Source organism: Globicephala melas, chromosome 16 (genome assembly GCF_963455315.2).
Source record: "Globicephala melas chromosome 16, mGloMel1.2, whole genome shotgun sequence".
NCBI classification, from domain to species: domain Eukaryota; kingdom Metazoa; phylum Chordata; class Mammalia; order Artiodactyla; family Delphinidae; genus Globicephala; species Globicephala melas.
This window is the reverse complement of record NC_083329.1, coordinates 7,133,819-7,152,062: the sequence shown is the minus strand read 5'-3', so window position 1 is coordinate 7,152,062 and position 18,244 is coordinate 7,133,819. Positions and strand designations below refer to the sequence as shown.

General features: G+C 37.0%; 1 protein-coding gene across 3 annotated transcripts in view; it reads left to right on the top strand.

Annotated features, from left to right (window-relative positions):
* Positions 1-18,244, top strand: part of ZRANB1 (zinc finger RANBP2-type containing 1) — a 69,362-nt gene that overhangs the window by 10,144 nt on the left and 40,974 nt on the right. The window contains exons 2-3 of one of the 3 annotated variants that reach the window (XM_030832019.3): positions 11,005-11,179; positions 12,492-13,342. In XM_030832019.3, coding sequence (XP_030687879.1) covers positions 11,139-11,179; positions 12,492-13,342 — 892 coding nt within the window. In that variant the 5' untranslated portion in view covers positions 11,005-11,138. Of the gene's footprint in view, positions 1-11,004; positions 11,180-12,491; positions 13,343-18,244 lie in introns of those variants that run through there. The other 2 variants (XM_030832021.3, XM_030832022.2) reach the window with 2 other exon arrangements.

The following is an 18,244-nucleotide window of genomic DNA, read 5'->3' as shown; positions in this document are numbered from 1 at the left end:
GGACTCTCAACCACTGCGCCACCAGCGAAGCCCTCTATGTCTTTTTTTAATTAAAAATTTTAGGTGTGAACGTATTTCAGATTTTATTTTAATTTTTTAGAGCAGTTTTAGGTTCACACCAAAAGTTCTTGTGTCCTTTTTTTTAAAACTTCCCATTATTCTTTGAGAACTGATTTTTTTAAAAAAATGTTTCCTGGATATAGTGACTAAAAACATTGTTAAGAAGTAGATTTTAAAAAATAATCTTTAGTTTTTAGAGCAGTTTAGGTTCACAGCAAAATTGAGCAGAAAGTACAGAGGGTTCTTATACCCCCCCCCCACATGCATACCTCTCCCACTGTCAACATCCTGCAACTGAGTGGTACATTTGTTACGTTGATGAATCTACCGTGACACATAATTATCAACCAGAGTCCATAGTTTACATTAAGGTTCGCTCTTGGTATGTACACTTTATGGAGTTTGACAAATGTAGAATGGCATGTATCTACCATTATAGTATCATACAGAATAGTTTCACTGCCCTAAAAATCCTCTGTGTTCTGCCTATTCATCCCTCCCCCTCGCCATCCCCTGGCAACCACTGATCTTTGTCTCCATAGTTTTGCCTTTTCCAGAATGTTAAATAGTTGGAATCAAACAGTATATAGCCATTTCAGATGGGCTTCTTTCACTTAGTAATATGCATTTAAGGTTCCTTCATGTCTCTTCATGGCTTGCTGGGTCGTTTCTCTTTAGTGCTGAATAATATTTCCTTGTCTGGATGTACCACAGTTTATTTATCCATTCACTTATACTGAACTTTGGTTGCTTGCAAGTTTTGGCAGTTATGAATAAAGCTGCATCCATGTGCAGGTTTTTGTGTGGACATAAAATTTCAACTCCTTTGAGTAAATACAAGATGCACAATTGCTAGGACATATGGTAAGAGTATGTTTAGTTTTGTAAGAAACTGCCGAACTCTCTTCCTAACTTGGCTATACCACTTTGCATTCCTATCAGCAATGAATGAGAGGTCTTGTTGATCTATATATCATCAGCATTTGGTGTTGTCAGTGTTCTGGATTTCGGGCAATAGGTGTAAAGTGGTATCTCATTGCTGTTTTAATTTGTAGTTCTCTAATGAGGTATTGTTTGCCATCTGTATACCTTCCTTGAAGTGTCTGTTCAGGTCTCTGCCCATGTTTTAATTAGGTTGTTTACTTTTTTTTATTGTTGAGTTGCAAGAGTTCTTTGTATAGTTTGGATAACAGTCCTTTATCAGATATGTGTTTTGCAAATATTTTCTCCTATTTTTTTGGCTTATCTTGTCATTCTCTTGACAATGTCTTTTGTAGAACAGAACTTTTTAATTTTAACAAATCTAGTTTCTCAAGTATATTTTTCATGGATTGTGTCTTTGGTGTTTTATCTAAAAAGTCATTGACATAGTCAAGGTCTTCTAGATTTCCTGTTAGGTTACCTTCATAACAGGAATTTTATAATTTTGCATTTTACATTTAGGTCTGTGATCCATTTTGAGTTAATTTTTGTAAAAGGTATGAGGTCTGTGTCTAAGAGTCTTTTTTTTGTGTTTTTTTTGCGTGTGGATGTCCAGTGCTTTCAGCACCATTTTTTGAAAAGACTTTCTTTTTTCCATTGTATTGCACTTCTTTGTCAAATATCAGTTGACTCTATATATGTGGGTGTATTTCTGGGGTCTCTGCTCTATTCCATTGATCTGTTTGTCCGTTCTTTCACCAGTGTTTTGATTACTGTAGTTGTATAGTAAGTGTAGAAGTCAGGGTAGTTAGTCCTCTGACTTTTTTTTTTCCTTCGGTACTGTGTTGGTTATTCTTACTGTTTGGTTATTCTGGATATTATGCTTCTCCATATAAACTTTAGAATCAGTTTGTCAGTACTCACAAACTTGCTGGAATTTTGATTGGGGTCGCATTGAATCTTTTGACCAAGCTGGGGAGAACTGAGATTTTGACAATATTGAGTCTTCTTATCCATGAACGTGAAGTATCTCTCCATTTATTTAGTTCTCGGATTTCTTTCATCAGAGTTTTGTAGTTTTCCTGATATAGATCTTGTACATATTTTGTTAGATTTATACTTATGTAATTCAGTTTTGGGAGTGCTAATGTAAATGGCGATGTGTTTTAAATTTCAAATTCCATTTGTTCATTGCTGGTATATAGGAAAGCAATTTACTTATTTAACCTGTATCCTGCAACCTTGTTATAATTCTGTATTAGCTGCAGGAGTTTTGTCGATTCTTTTGGATTTTCTTCACAGACAAGTCATGTCATCTGCGAATAAAAACAATTTTATTTCTTACTTTCCAATCTGTATTTTTATTTCCTTTTCTTGTTTTACAGTATTAGCAGGAATTTCCAGTTTGACGCTGAAAAGGTGTAGTGAGAGGGGACGTCCTTGCCTTATTACTGATATCAGCTGGAAAGTTTCTAGTTTCTCACCATTAAGTTAGGTGTAGGTTTTTTTTTTTTTTTTTTTCTCGGTACGCGGGCCTCTCACTGTTGTGGCCCCTCCCGCTGCAGAGCACAGGCTCCGGATGCGCAGGGTCAGCGGCCATGGCCCACAGGCCCAGCCGCTCCGCGGCACGTGGGATCCTCCCGGACCGGGGCACGAATCCGCGTCCCTTGCATCGGCAGGCGGACTCTCAACCACTGTGCCACCAGGGAAGCCCTAGTCCTTTTCTTGTACATTATTCTGTATCCACATTCTCTGCAACGGATTGGATCCCTTGATTTTATTTCATTTTCTTTGTGACATTCTCCACAGATATATATCATTGGCTGCTGCTTTGGGTGTTGAACGTCCTTCTGGGTGTCCATTGTTGTTTCCACGTAACACGGGGAAACTTGCCTGATTTTCCAAACAGATTCCGCCTCGCCAATGTAGTTTCAGCAATCATAAAATTATTCTGTAAAATTGCTATAAAAGTTTGTAAATGCTTACTCTCAGTTTCTCTACAGACTAGTAAACAGTTTGTAGAATATCGCAGGGCCCTGGACCAAGTTTTGAGTAGCACTGTTAACAATATACAGCATACTGCTTCTTGCTCCTTTTCTAATCTTAGCAATCTAAGCCTTAATTCTTAGTCTGTAATAGCATTTGTTACCTTCTTGATAGATTTTTAAAACTTTTCATTATGAAAAATTCCAAACATATATACATATAGAGAGACTAGGAGAATGAATTCTCATGTATCCATCACCCAGTTAATAACATATGGCCAGTCTTGTTTCATTTATATTTTTCTTGCTTCTTCCCAGTGGATTATTTTAAAGCAAATTCAAGCCATTTTATAACATTGTAAATAATTCAGTATGTGTCTTTTAAGGGAAAAGTCCTCTTTTAGAAAAATAGGTACCATACTGTTAATCACACCTTAACATTTAAACAACTTCTTAATATCAAATCAGTGTTCAAATTAATTTTTAACATGTATATAAGTTTTAATATACACACACCCATAGGAATTTGCTGATTGCATCTCCACGGAAATCAGTTTGTTCCTCTATCCCCTGTGATCCTGTAAACGGGTAGTTAGATCTAGAAGCTTGATCACATTCAGGTTTGATAACTGTTACTATTATTTGGCACAAATAATTCATAGAGGGTATGATGTATGGATGTATGATATAGCTTTGTTTTAGAAATAGGATTTTGTTACTGCTTAGATACATTAAGTGATCATTAATATTAAGTATATATTTTAAAATTTGAGCTTGTCACTTGTCACAGATGGAGCAGGGAAAAGTTAAAAAATGTTTTAATTAACTTTGGAAATAGTATTTGCAAAATAAATTGAATAAGCAAGATTTTAAAGTGAGTCTTTTTAAAAAAATTTTTATTGGAGTATAGTTGATTTGCAATGTTGTGTTTCAGGTGTACAGCAAAGTGAATCAATTATACAGATATCCACTCTCTTTTAGATTCTTTTCCCATATATGCCATTAAAGAGTATTGAGTAGAGTTCTCTGTGCTATACAGTAGGTTCTTATTATCTATTTTATATATAGATCCCAACCTTCCAATTTATCGTCCCCCCTAAAGTGAGTCCTTACATAGAAGAATGTGAGACTTTGGAGATTCTGGAGATCATCTTGTTTAACTCATTTATTTTTTCACAGATGGGAAAATGGAAGCTCTTAGAGATAAAAATAATTTATTAACTATCTCAAAGATAGTCATTCTTTGCTTTTCTTTAACACAAGGTCATGTATAGGTAGTGTGATTAATACACACCTGTCATTTGGGGAGACTTTTCCCTTTTTCAGTTGTCTCAATGCAAATGGAGGGCTTTATTATTTTAATTGACATACAGTGGTTTCTTTAGTAATCTGGATTAGTGTATTGGTTTAAGAGAAGTCAGGCTGACTTTTATTAATAATATTTTCTTCCCCAGGGATTGCCTCCAAAATTAAAAATACTTAAGGCATTTTATAGTCTAAAGTCGTGATAAATACCTCAGATTGGTGGTTTTTTCTTCCACTCAATTTTACATGGAAAATTTAGTATATCTTGTTTTATAAATAACTTTTTAGGTCCTGCTTACTTAACTTTTTAGGCATTTTGCAGTAGTTCTCAATCTAGATAAGCTTTGGGAAGATTCTCTGTAATTTTGAAAAGCTAAAATGTGAGCAAAATGGGTGTGAACAAGTTTTTTATTTTTTTAAGTTTGCTTGTTTAGATATTGTATGTTATTGGTTATCTAGGAAAGACTGTTTAGTGAGGCATTACATGCAGTTTATTAATTGTCCAAATTCTGGATAGTGGGAATAAGTGACTATGGGCTGCAGTATAAATGTATTTTTATTACATTGTCTGTCTGCTACAGACTTTGGAGCCAGAATGCCCAGGTTCAAATCCTGGCTCTGCCACTTAGTAGCTTTGTGACTTTGGGCAAGTTACTCAACTTCTCTTTTCCTGTTTCCAGTCTTTAAAATTGGAGATAATAGTAGTACCTGTTTCATAGGATTCTGAAGATTAGATTACCTGATGTATAGGTACAGTGCTTAGAAGTGTCTGGCACACAGTACATGCTTAAGTGTTAGCTATTTTCTTTTCTTAGTTGGATGAGGCTGACCCTGGCAAAGTTGTGGAGTAGACAGAGTTGGCCTGGACATACATCCATCTCTAATGGTTGGGTAAGCAGTCTTTTCAACCTGCTGCTGTCTTTGGCATTCCTTCCCAGGTTGCCCTTTGCTAAACTTTTGCCTACTTACTCTCCCTGTCTCTGCAATGAAAATCCAACTCACAAAATCCCCACCCTACTTTCCTGTTATTCATTACAGTAGGAATTGTGAAAAAAGTAATCTAATTGAATGACTTCATACTATTAATAAGTAACACTTGTAAATAATTTGCCTTTATAAAATAAGTGTTTTAATTCATCTAACTTTAGGGGATTAGATGTTAGGGAAAATGACAAAGAAATTTGAACAGGGTCGAGGCGTTGGGAACAAGATGTTTTTGGACAAGAGAGTAGCTCTGAATTGGTTTTGCCTTGGAATATTTCATTCGTTTGTGCCTGCTTTTCAAATCGTTTTCTTTCTTTCTTTTGTATTAGAACTCACTGATTATTTAAAAATTTCTACCCCTCCTTTCTCTGTCACATAGATAACATAGTGTTTGGTTAAAAAGGTGGCCTTTAGTTGGACTAGGTTTAGTAGTGACTGTTGGTTGGTTCCTGTGGATATTGTTAATTGGGACTAATTTGTTCAGTGTGAACAGAGAATAGATACGATGATAAATCAAATTCTGAATGAAGTAGTATGTTCACAGCTTTTGCGAAAGTTGTTTTATTGTGTTTTAAATGCTGGCTTTATATGCAGTCTTGGAGATAATCTCTCCATTTCCATGTACATTTAAGAAAGCCGTAGTCATCTTTCATCTACTTAAATTGCAGGTGTCGTGAGTACAAGGACAGTATTTTATCTACGTGGTTATATCTCTCCACGTTTCTGAGTGCGTAGTAGACCTTCAGTAACTTGTCATAGGTTGTTAACATTAAATTATTTTTGTTTGGGATTATAATTTGGGGTACGTGATTGACCTGTGATGTCTCTGAAACTGTGTAAAGAAATCATGCTAAGATGGGTTCTACAGTAGCTCAAGATGGATCTATCTATCTATGTATCTGTCTATGTATCTATCTGTTACTCCTCTTTCCTTTCTAGTTACTGTCTAGGAACTGGAGAGTACAGAGGAAGTTGATGAAATTACAGATAAAGCCCTAGTATATAAAGAGGTAAAATTCCTCCAGAAGTGACTAGAAGATAGATTTTTAAAAAGGAGCATTACTATTGTTTTGTGTAAGATTTGACACACTGTAAGTTAATTTTGTGTCTATATATATCTTCTTCCATTCTGATCAGTGGATTACTAATTATCCAGCGGTTTAAAGAAAAACCATTAGCATTGTAGCTGTTATTAGTTTTCCTAATTAACACCATGTTGACTTATTGAAATGTAAACTTTGTATTTCTTGTTATATTTTAAGGACTTAGGTTTGGTGGAATGAAGTTAGATGTACTGGTTGTACTGGTAATTGACTTAGTTAATTAAGGCATAGTGCCAGTAAGGCCAAGGTCACCATGACAGGTGTTATTTAACTGTTATTATTTTAACTTATTTTAACCAGATTAATTTTGTCTAGTTTGTCCACACATTCCTTGGAAGGGGCCTTCTTAGCAAATCTCATTAGATGCAGATGACATAGATAACAGTGATCTCTGTATGGGAGGAAGGTCAGCATATTTTTGGGTCTCACTGATTCTTAATCATGTATACATAATTTCACAAAGATTTAGGACTTTTAATGATCACAAAGGTTTGTGCACTTGTGCTCTTAACACCACAGGACTTGAATAGTTAACCAGCTCATGCATGCCTTGCCTTGGTACCTAGGTGTTAGAGGCAGACACTTTGTACTGAGGTCTTACCACAGGAGTGGATCCCATCCTCTAGAATTTCTCCTTTTTCTTGAAATTGCTCAAAAGCTCCACTCCTTTCTTTGTTCAGGTCACTCAAAATGGTCTCTTCTCTGGATTTTACTGAACATAGGGCTGGTCCACATTCCATGCCACTAGAATCCCTGAGCCAAAGTATGTATGTATGTATGTATGTATGTATGTATGTGTGTATTTATTTATTTATGGCTGTTGGGTCTTTGTGCTGCACACGAACTTTCTCTTGTTGTGGCGAGTTGGGGATACTCTTCATTGCGGTGTGCAGGCTTCTCATTGCGGTGGCTTCTCTTGTTGTGGAGCACAGGCTGTAGGCGCACGGCCTGTAGGCGCGCGGCCTTCAGTCGTTGTGGTGTGTTGGGCTCAGTAGTTGTGGCTCGCGGGCTCTAGAGCGCAGGCTCAGTAGTTGTGGCGCATGGGCTTAGTTGCTCCGCGGCACGTGGAATCTTCCCGGACCAGGGCTCGAACCTGTTTTCCCCTGCATTGGCAGGCTGATTCTCAACCACTGTGCCACCAGGGAAATCCCTGAGCCATAGTTTTTGAAAGCTTGGCTACCTCACTGAAAATTGAGGGGAGGAAATGATATGGGGAAGACACACAAGTCAGTGTTCCAGAAACTAGCCCCAAGAAGACATACAGTAGGTGCCAAATGTCGATAGAAGTGTGGTTGCGTGGAGTGTACTTGAAATGATTTGAAAAAACTTTACGAGAGAGATGAGATTAGAACTGAACCTTAAAGGATGGGTAGGATTCGCCAGAACTTGAGTGTGTGTCTGTTGTGCTTGTTTTTCTAAGGTAGTGCCTTCATGTGTGTATTGTGGAGGGATGGTGGTACCTGAATGAGTCTGGGGTGTGTGTGGTGTGTTTGTATGCTGGTAAGGAGTTGAGAGTTTATACTGTTACAGAAGAGCTTCAGAAAGAGGGACTTGTTATTAGGAGGATTATTTTGGTAGCGGTGAGCTGTATGGATTTAGAGAGGGAAGGCGCTTAGGAGGCTATTATAGTAGTTCTGACCTGAACTGCAAAAGGGTTGATGGCAGCTGAAATGGAAAGAAAAGGACTGTTTGGACAGAAACCACTAGAAAGAATCTGTGGGGAGAAGGCAGAATTCAAGATAAGTCTGAGTTTCTATGCTGGGTGCAGTAGTATTAGTGGTGTCCTTAACGGAAACTGGAGAGAGAAATCAGGCTAGGGGTTTGTTGTGAGAGGAAGATAAGAGGATTTTAATATAGGATGTGACAAGATATTGGAGCCCGGAAATGAGGTGAGATTTGTAGATGGAGGGTTCACCAGTGCTTCTAGTTTTAGCTCTTTTTTAAAAAAATAAATTTATTTATTTTATTTATTTATTTTTGGCTGCATTGGGTCTTTGTTGCTGCACGTGGGCCTTCTCTAGTTGTGGCCAGCGGGGGCTACTCTTCGTCGCAGTGCGCAGGCTTCTCATTGCGGTGGCTTCTCTACTTGCGGAGCACGGGCTCTAGGCGTGTGGGCTTCAGTAGTTGTGGCACGTGGGCTCAGTAGTTATGGCTCACGGGCTCTAGAGCACAGGCTCAGAAGTTGTTGCGCATGGGCTTAGTTGCTCCGCAGCATGTGGGATCTTCCCGGACCAGGGCTCGAACCCATGTCCCCTGCATTGGCAGACGGATTCTTAACCACTGCGCCACCAGGAAAGCCCTGCTTCTAGTTTTAGCTTTCATCTTTAGTCCCCTAAAATGCTTTCTGAGCATTTTTAAATCGTCACAGATTTATGCTAATTAATATTTATATCAACAATTTATATTAATAAATTAATATTTATATTACTAAATATAGACTTAATATTAATAAAGCTAATATAAAACCAAAAGACTGTCAGTCCTTCCTTTGGATAACTGCTCATCATTTGACACTGACAACTGAACTTCTCTCAGTTTGTTTCTCAAGGAGTCTGTGCTTGGTGAGGATCATTTCACTTCTCTAGTTCTCTCTCATAGGGTTTTAGTAGGTGGTTGGGGGAATTTGTAGTGTAGCTACAATTTTGAGTAATTGACTTCAAAATAGGTATATTTATTCTACATTGTTTAGTAATGCTTCACAAATATGGTCTAATTAATTCACTACTAAGCATGACAGTATAAAAAATGTTCAGTTATGAGCCCCTCCCTTTCCCTAGCCATTAACCCATACATCATAATGCTCATGCTTTTATTATTGTTTGAACTGGGAAGTATATAATCAAAAGCAGTTATGAATTTAATACTAGAAAATGGTTGCTATACTTGGAGACATTATTCAGTCTGTCTACAGGTAGAGGTTGATGTATAAATAGATTCATGGACTCTTTGGTCCACAAGATGGGAACTGCTGATACTGCATTTGAACCAAGGAATATTTGTTTTAAGAGTAGCACTTGTGTCTAGATCTGCTTAAAGAAAATCCATATTATACAGATTTTATTGTTGCTTTGTGTACCGATTAATTGAAGTATGATTCACTGGCTAGAATTTGGAAATCTGTATTTTATGCAGAAGTAGACTTGTAAATTAAATTTACTTGGGTATATGAATATATGTTAACTTGAAAGATATTTAGTAATTGTTTTATTTCAATGCACAGTATTAACTCTCAGAGCTGTTTGCTATTAAAAATTATTTCATGTTCTTTTTGACATCTGGTAGAAAAAGTGTACTCAGTGTTAATTTCACCTCAATAATGCAAAATCACATAGTTGAACTGATGTTACCTTTACTCTTCCATTCCATTTACTGTTACCACAGGTACAGATGACTCTCTCAGATAATCCTCTCCAATGAATTTTAGCTTTTGGTTATGAAAAAACAATAATCCTAAGACAACGTCTTAATTCCCTATAGAGTTGGTACCATGTACATCGTTATCTAATATAATGCACTTATCTTAAAACTCTTTTTTAATTTTTTGGCCACACCACGCAGCATGTGTGATCTTAGTTCCCCCACCAGGGATCGAACCCGTGCCCCCTGCATTGGAAGCGCATGATCTTAACCAGTGGACCACCAGGGAAGTCCCAAAACTCTTGAGCTTGGTTTCGGTATTGCTTAGTTACCTGAATTTTTGGGAGGGGTAGCCTATTTACCAGGCATATATGACAATGATTCTTTATTTTTTGTTTGTTTTTTGTCAGACATGGGCATTTAAGTATGTTATGCTGGCACACTAATTCCATGAAGATTAGTTAATGTAACGCCACAAACTATTTAGTTGAGCCTACATCAAAGTAAGACTTAACAAAGCAAGCATGAATTTTTGAATGTGAATATTTTAAATGAAATACTGAAATTACTTATAGCCTTGGATATGTTCATTATGTCATTTGTTTTTGTCATAAGTTTCAGCTTGCTCATTTTAGTTTACAATAGCATGAGCAAGTAATTTATTTATATTTAATTCCTGAGAAACCAAAGGAAGAAACTGCCTAATGAATATGAAAGTTGCCATTAAATCTCAATTGTCCATTTTATGGATGCTTTTATGATTATAGTCTTTGCCCTTCAACACACTTTCAGATTGCTGTCAAATGGTGTTTAATCAGTATGTACAAACTAAAGTGAAAAATCTAAGCAGATAAATTACCTGGGTTAGAGGAAAATAAAGTTGCTGAAGGAGAAAAAGACTTCAGAGTTAAATATAAGCTATATATTTTTGCTTTTTCTGTTTACTTGGTTTATGCCCCCTTTCCCCCTTCAATAATAACAAGTAATTCAGTAGGAATTAATTTATTAGGACTACCAATTTAAGATTAATGATAATAATAGTTCACACACACATATGTTTAAGGTTTTAGGGGAAAATATCTTTCCTATGTCTGATTTGACTCACCAGCCCAATCAGCTGATTTTATTGCTGTGTTAAATTAAAATTCTGAATATAGTAGTCCATTATTAAAATAAATGAGTTGGATTAAAATAGAGAATTTATTAAAATAAAGCCTTTTAAAAAAAATAAATACTTTTGGATAAAGTAACAGGCTTCAAGTGAAATTCAGTTTTGGTCTCCTTTACAGGAATAGCTATTCACAGTCATACAGAACCACTTATCACGTTTTGCAGTATCTCCTGAGGAAGTCAGAATCTGAGCCACCATGACGACTGAATCTTGTCTTTGGTCTGATTTATAAGCTGTACTTTTATTCTGACCATGTGCAAGGTGGAGGCTATAGCATGGAAACTAAAATCTTAGTAAGTGTGATTTTTATTTTAGCTATTAAATAGTAGCCTCTCTTAACAGTGAATTTGTCCTCTTAACAAAGTTTACACTATAAAAGGGGTGAGGACTTGGCAAGCAGGGACATAATACTACACTTATAAAGTGAAAGATTTTGCTTTCCAGGTTCAGGAAAAATCCCTGAGAATGAGAAGGAGAAGCTTCTATTACTCTGCCTAGAATTTCTTTCACTTTTCTGGTTACAAATAGGTGGCAGGATGATACTAATTCAGTTGAGAAGGGATTTAAGAAAATGGAGAGGCTGGCTTTAGTGGCCAGTGTCTAAATTCAAGCTATTTAAAAAAACTATTATTACATTTGCTGTGTAAGTTGCTTCATTTATAAATGATTGCCATTAAATTATAGTCTTCATTGTATTGCAGTGTTAGGAAGCCCAGTGTAGAATCCTAGGAGCCTTTTAAATAGTTAATATGTTTTTAATATGAATTGAATTTTGAGTATATTTTAAATATTGAATATTTTGAGTATAAATATTCAAAATTATATTGGAGCGATTATGCTAGTTGTTATGTCAGAGATGTTTCATCAGTTGATTGTCCCAAGTATAGGTGATGTGCAGTTTTTATGTTCTGCACTCTAGACAGAACAAGATTTTGAGGATATAGGCTATCAAGGAACTTTATCTCTGTTTCACAGTGTTACTTTGTTAATTGTAAGGATTACTACTTAACATCTTTCTTTCCTACCTGTGCTTATTAAGAGCAGTGGATAATTAGCACGTTTAGGCTGCTTTTCTCCCTTAGCAAGAATGATAGAATTGACTGATTTTCTGAATTCTTTAGTGAATCAAACATTGTGGTACTATACCTAGATAGCATAATAATCTATGTTGCTCATAATTTGAGAATGGTTATGTGTTTAAGATACTTGGTTTGTGTTCTGTCCCTTCCCTTTGAATCTTTTAACTATTGGTTGTTTTTCTAAATTGATGGTGATGACCTGGCTGAGATTAAACATCTCTGTTAGAGGATTCCTGATTTAACCTCATTCCCTCTTAGAATAAACCTCCCTTTATCTTATGCCTTTTCTCTTGCATTCCAAAGTACAGTTTCATTAAATCCCCAGGTCTAAGATTTTTCTTTGGGAACTTATGTCCAGTATCTCTCTGGAAATTTTAAGAAAAGGTAGTTGAGTGTGAAATGTTACATGCATCTTTTGAGAAATTGAGGTTTTATAAGTTGAAGCGTACTTTTATATTTTGGGCATGTTTTCAGGGATGGGATTATGTAGTTATTGTTTTAATAACCATGTCCTAATTATTTATAGCTTCCTGCCTGACATAACTCACTTCAAGAAGTGCACAATGTCAGAACGTGGAATTAAGTGGGCTTGTGAATACTGTACGTATGAAAACTGGCCATCTGCAATCAAGTGTACTATGTGTCGTGCCCAGAGACCTAGTGGAACAATAATTACAGAAGATCCATTTAAAAGTGGTTCAAGTGATGTTGGTAGAGATTGGGATCCTTCCGGCACCGAAGGAGGAAGTAGTCCTTTGATATGTCCAGACTCCAGTGCAAGACCAAGGGTTAAGTCTTCGTACAGCATGGAAAATGCGAATAAATGGTCATGCCACATGTGCACATATTTGAACTGGCCAAGAGCAATCAGATGCACTCAGTGTTTATCCCAGCGTAGGACCAGGAGTCCCACAGAATCTCCTCAATCCTCAGGATCTGGCTCAAGACCAGTTGCTTTTTCTGTTGACCCTTGCGAGGAATACAATGATAGAAATAAACTGAACACAAGGACCCAGCATTGGACTTGTTCTATTTGCACATATGAAAACTGGGCCAAAGCTAAAAAATGTGTTGTTTGCGATCATCCCAGACCTAATAATATTGAAGCAATCGAGTTGGCAGAGACGGAAGAGGCTTCTTCAATAATAAATGAGCAAGACAGAGCTCGATGGAGAGGAAGCTGTAGCAGTGGCAACAGCCAAAGAAGATCACCACCGACTACGAAACGGGACTCTGAGATGAAAATGGATTTTCAGAGGATTGAGTTGGCTGGTGCTGTTGGCAGCAAGGAGGAACTTGAAGTGGACTTCAAAAAACTAAAGCAAATTAAAAACAGGATGAAAAAGACTGATTGGCTATTCCTCAATGCTTGTGTGGGTAAGTTTCTTCATTTTTTGAATGGGATGGGAAAAGATATTAAAAATGACATGAAAGATATAAGGAAGGTCAGTATTATTTAGTATTTATTTCATTCAGCGTGATAGCTATAATCCCAGTATGCATGCATAAGAATCTCTGTATTTGTGATCTTGTCATAACGTTGTCTTAAATTGCCTCCCATTTCATTGTGCATGTGTCTTTCCATCATTAGAAAAACTTTTAAGTTATAGCAAAGATTTTTACATATCAGTAGTAAACCGTATACCTGGAGTTTAAAACTGCTACTCTATTTATTGTAACAAGATGTGACTGAGGAACACCAGCTGCTGCTTCAGAGTGTTTGTAAACAGTGTGAGCGTCTTGTGATGATAGAAGCTTTAGTCAGATGTTAAAAATATCACAAAAATGTGTGACTCCAAGAAGTTGAACAAACATAATATTGACCTTGAAAATACTGATGTTAATTTAACATGAATGTCATGTAGTGAATATTTGCAAACTTTATGGAACTGATTTCACGTGGCCAGCTGATTCCATAGTTCAAATTATGATTTGTGTGTTCTGTGTTTTAGTGCTTTCCTAAGGAAATTCTGGATATTGGTCTCAGTCTCTGGCTCAGAGCTGTTCAGGGACAGAGACGTGTTGAGAGAGTAAGGTTTCCTCCAGTTACTGACCTTGTGAGTTAGTTATTCGTGATGTACTTCATAGAAGCAGTTGCTTGACTCCTCTGTATTTTTTTCCCTCCCCCTCTCTTTTTTTTTGAATAGGTTAGCTATTTGAATTATGTGATTTAAATTATTTGGATGGGGTGCTTACTTTGACATTAAGTTTTGTAAAGAAAATTTTGAGTAACTACTAAAGTTAAATCTGTGTGGAACAATAATAGCTAAGCCTTCAACATGGCTTAGCTGTGTATATATATTTTTTCAGTACTAATTTCTTTTGTTTATCACCCTGAATATAGCCCCAAGAATATGGAATACATGACTATATGAACCTGCAAGTCCTAAGAATAGATTTCAAGAAATCTCAGTTTTTTAATTTTAGTTTTGTCCTGGCCAAAAAAAAAAAAAAGTCCCAGCTGATGAGCCCTTCTGAACACCAGACACAGCAGGCACTTAGTAACTGTTAGCTCCAGTGTTCTCCTGTCCTGAGGACGAGGGATGAAAGCACACTGAGCTGTCTTCAGCCATCTGTGCTGTTCCATTACATCGCATTGATTTTTTTCTCTCCCCAAATTGAGGTACCACAGATGGTGTGAATGTCTTTTTTTTTTTTAAACCAGGAGCTACAAAAGGGTTTTATTTATTATGAATTTTAAAAAATTGAGGTCAAATTCACATAACATAAAATTCATCATTTTGAAAACGAACAATTCAGTGGCATTTAGTGTATCCACGGTGTTGTAAAACCACCACCTCTGTCTAGTTCTGAAACATTTTCATCACCCCAAAGGAAACTCTATGCCCATTTAAACAGTTACTCCACATTTTCTCCTCCCCCAAGTCCCTGGTAATCACCAGTCTGCTTTCTGTTTCAGTGGATATACCTATTCTGAATGTTCCATATAAATGAAATCTTACATTATGTGATCTTTTGTATCTAGGTGTGATTGTCCTTTAATTACCTGTATGCCTTTTGGAACACTCTTAAAATTATTTTTGCAGGCAGTAGCGTACTACGTACATGCTAACTACAAGGTGGTGTTATAGTACATGTAAATTTATAGATGGTAATGAACTACACTGCAGTGATTTTTAACCTCTTTTGGGGTCACTGTTTCTTCAAGTTAGTGTATCGTATGTTAAGAACTCCTGCTTTGAATTATTTTCTCCCCTTGACACACACATTAGACCAATCAATATATCTTTGTCTTTATGGCTATTATTTCTTGTCTTTGTGACTATTGTGTCTTCTTGGTGCTGCCTTTATTTCTTTACCTATATCTACTTCTTTTGGATAACCATCCTTGTACCTCTTTGCATTCTTACAGCTGAACAAAAACTTCTCCCAGTAGGACCGATATTAAATTTGGTCTTATTTCATTTATAAAACAGTTTCTTTGTCATTAAATCCGCATTCCCACATACTCCAGAGTTTCTAGGTTCTTAGGGCCAAGGATTGATTGTAATTGGTTCTTGGTAATGTGGATTCTGTCTTTCCTATCAGCAAATATTTTTGACTATTCACTGCATAATATGGTTCTCAACTGTTGTAGAAAGATTATGGCTCTGTCTTTATTGGGTAGTCATATCCTGATTTGTAAATATCCTTGAAATATGTTAAAAACTTTTAGTTGTTTACATTGTATTGGGTTAACAGAAGTCCACAAGTATTGAAAATTAATCATTTTTTTTTTTTGTATTTTTGGCCACACTGTGCAGCGTGTGGGATCTTAGTTCCCCGATCAGGGATCGAACCCACGCCCCCTGCAGTGGAAGGTGGAGTCTTAACCACTGGACCACTGGGGAAGTCTCCGAAAAGTATTCTTTACTTCTCCCTTTCTACCTGTCTTTTGCTCTCCAGATTTCATTAGATATGGTATATTATGGTTTATCGATGTTAGGCATTTAAGAAAACTATCTTAGTGTTTGCTTTGGCAGCACATATACTTAAAAAATCATCTCCAAAGTACATACACTAAGTATAAAGTGTATAATGTGCATAAAATTTATACTAAGTATAAAATGTGAGACTTTCCCATTTGAAATTGAAATAAAAAAAATCAACCTCAGCCTTGTACCTGGTAAAATGGGAATGAGGAAGATTCAGTATTGAGAAGGGTAAAGCTAAAGCTTTCACAGTATTAAGTAAGTATCTTTTACATGACTGTTGGGTATAAATTTCACATAGGTCACATTATCTTACGTGATGAGAGGAAGTTGGGGACGTCCAACGTCCAACGTTTTACTGGTGCCAAAACCTGACACCAGTAAAAATGGAATCTGGGAGTGGGAGTGAAATGGTAACGGCAGAGGTGTGAATTTAAATGTGCTGTTGTCTCTGGAGTGTCAGCAATGTGGTGCCAGGTTATTTTCTGGGAGGTCATGTCAGTGCTAATCATGGTCTAACTTTCCCACTGGACAGATGATAATGTCTCTAGAGATAAAGCAGCACTACCTAACATACCGTTTTAGTTCTGCTGTTGTATTGAATCAGTTGCCCTTTAGAAGAACATTTAAATTTGTGATCCCAAGTTGATCCCTTGAAAAGTTACAGGGTCAGATAAGAATCTCAAATTAAATCTGTATAATAACTTTTGTATGCCTGAGCCCTGGACTCTCATATCCAGCGGCCGCCTATACAACATCTTCTCTTGAGTATGTAATATTTCAAACTCAGTGAGGCTAAAAAACTGAACTGGTCTCTCAAATCTGTTGTCTCACTCCCCCCATCTCAGTTGATGGCAAGTTCATCGTTTTATTTGCTGCGTCCAGAGCCTTGGTCATCCTTGGTTTTCTTCTTTTTCTCTTATACTCCATTCTCACTGGCTTTGTCTTCAAAATATACCCAGAATCTGGCCACCCCTCAGTACACTGGTCCAAGCCATGATCCCCTCTATGTCCGTGTCGTCCTTTACAAACTGTTCTCTGAATAGGAGCTACTCTTCTAAAACTTTGCTTAGAACCCTCCAGTGATTCTCGCTGTGTTGCTCAGAGTAAAAGCCAATTTTATAGGCTCTCTCTGCTTTCTATCCCACACCTACTTTCCCCACTTTTATACAAACGCACGTTTCCCTCTAACCTTATCTGTTACTCTCAACCTCGCTCATTCACTCCTGCCCTCTAGCCACCTTTCTTGTCTGCAAATAAGCCTCAAGCTTTGTACTTGCTCTTTCTTCTGCCCGGATTGCTTTCTCTAGATTGCAGGATTAGCTAATTTACTTCTTTCAGGTGTTTTCTCACATGTCACCTTCTCTGTGAGGCCTCAAATTTCAGCCCTGTCCTGTCCTCTCTTCCCCCAACTTTAATTTTCTTCACAACACTTGTTACCTCCTAATACACTTATTAGAAGTCACCTTATTTGTCTCTCTCTTGCTTAAAACTTAAGCTTTCTGAAGGCCAGGGATTTTGTCTGTTTTGTTCACAGCTGTTTGCTAGTACCTAAAACATTGCCTTATATATAGCAGGCATTGAAATTTTTGTTAATGAGTGAATAAACATTTGTGGAAACTGGAATTTGGACAAATAGACAAATAGACCTTCCAAAGACAAATAAACCTTTTTGCTTTTCTCCTAAATTTCTTAATTCTTTGCCTTCTTCCCAGCTTTCTGTACTTTTCACCTTACAGACTACCTGGAGCTCCACCCACTGGGAGCCAACTTGGCTTCTTCCTGTCAGGTGAAGACAGAGCAAGTAGGTCCCATAGGGTTTTATTGGAAAGAGTAGCGAGGCCTCAGTTTATCACTAGGCAGTCTGTGGATATGAAGAGTCTAAAGTCAGATTTCTTTATATTTAATTTCTCCGTCTTCCTGATGAATATTTGATAACTTGATGAATATATAAGGAAAAAAATCGTAGTGTTTTCTATACCTAGAGTCCTAAATCAAAGTTTTTACTTGAAAAGTTTTTATTCAATTGTCATTGGACGTGTTGCTTCCTGTTTGGCATTTCGCCTTAAATAGCTGCATCTTTCTTCCATTTAGCTTGTCTAGTGATCCTGCTAACAAAGATGGGAAGGGTTTGAGATTGGGGGGCAGCGGGAGGGAGTGCTGTTGAAGGCGTAGGGGGAAAAGAATCATGCTCATATAACAACTACACGTTGAAACTGGAATTTTTATGCTGAAATGTTCAGTTTGCCCCATGGCAATGGCATTATAGAGAACATATGAATTAGTAACATCTCCACTGCTCCCAAGCTTTGGGGGGCCCGCAGTATGTACTGGTATACCCTGTTGA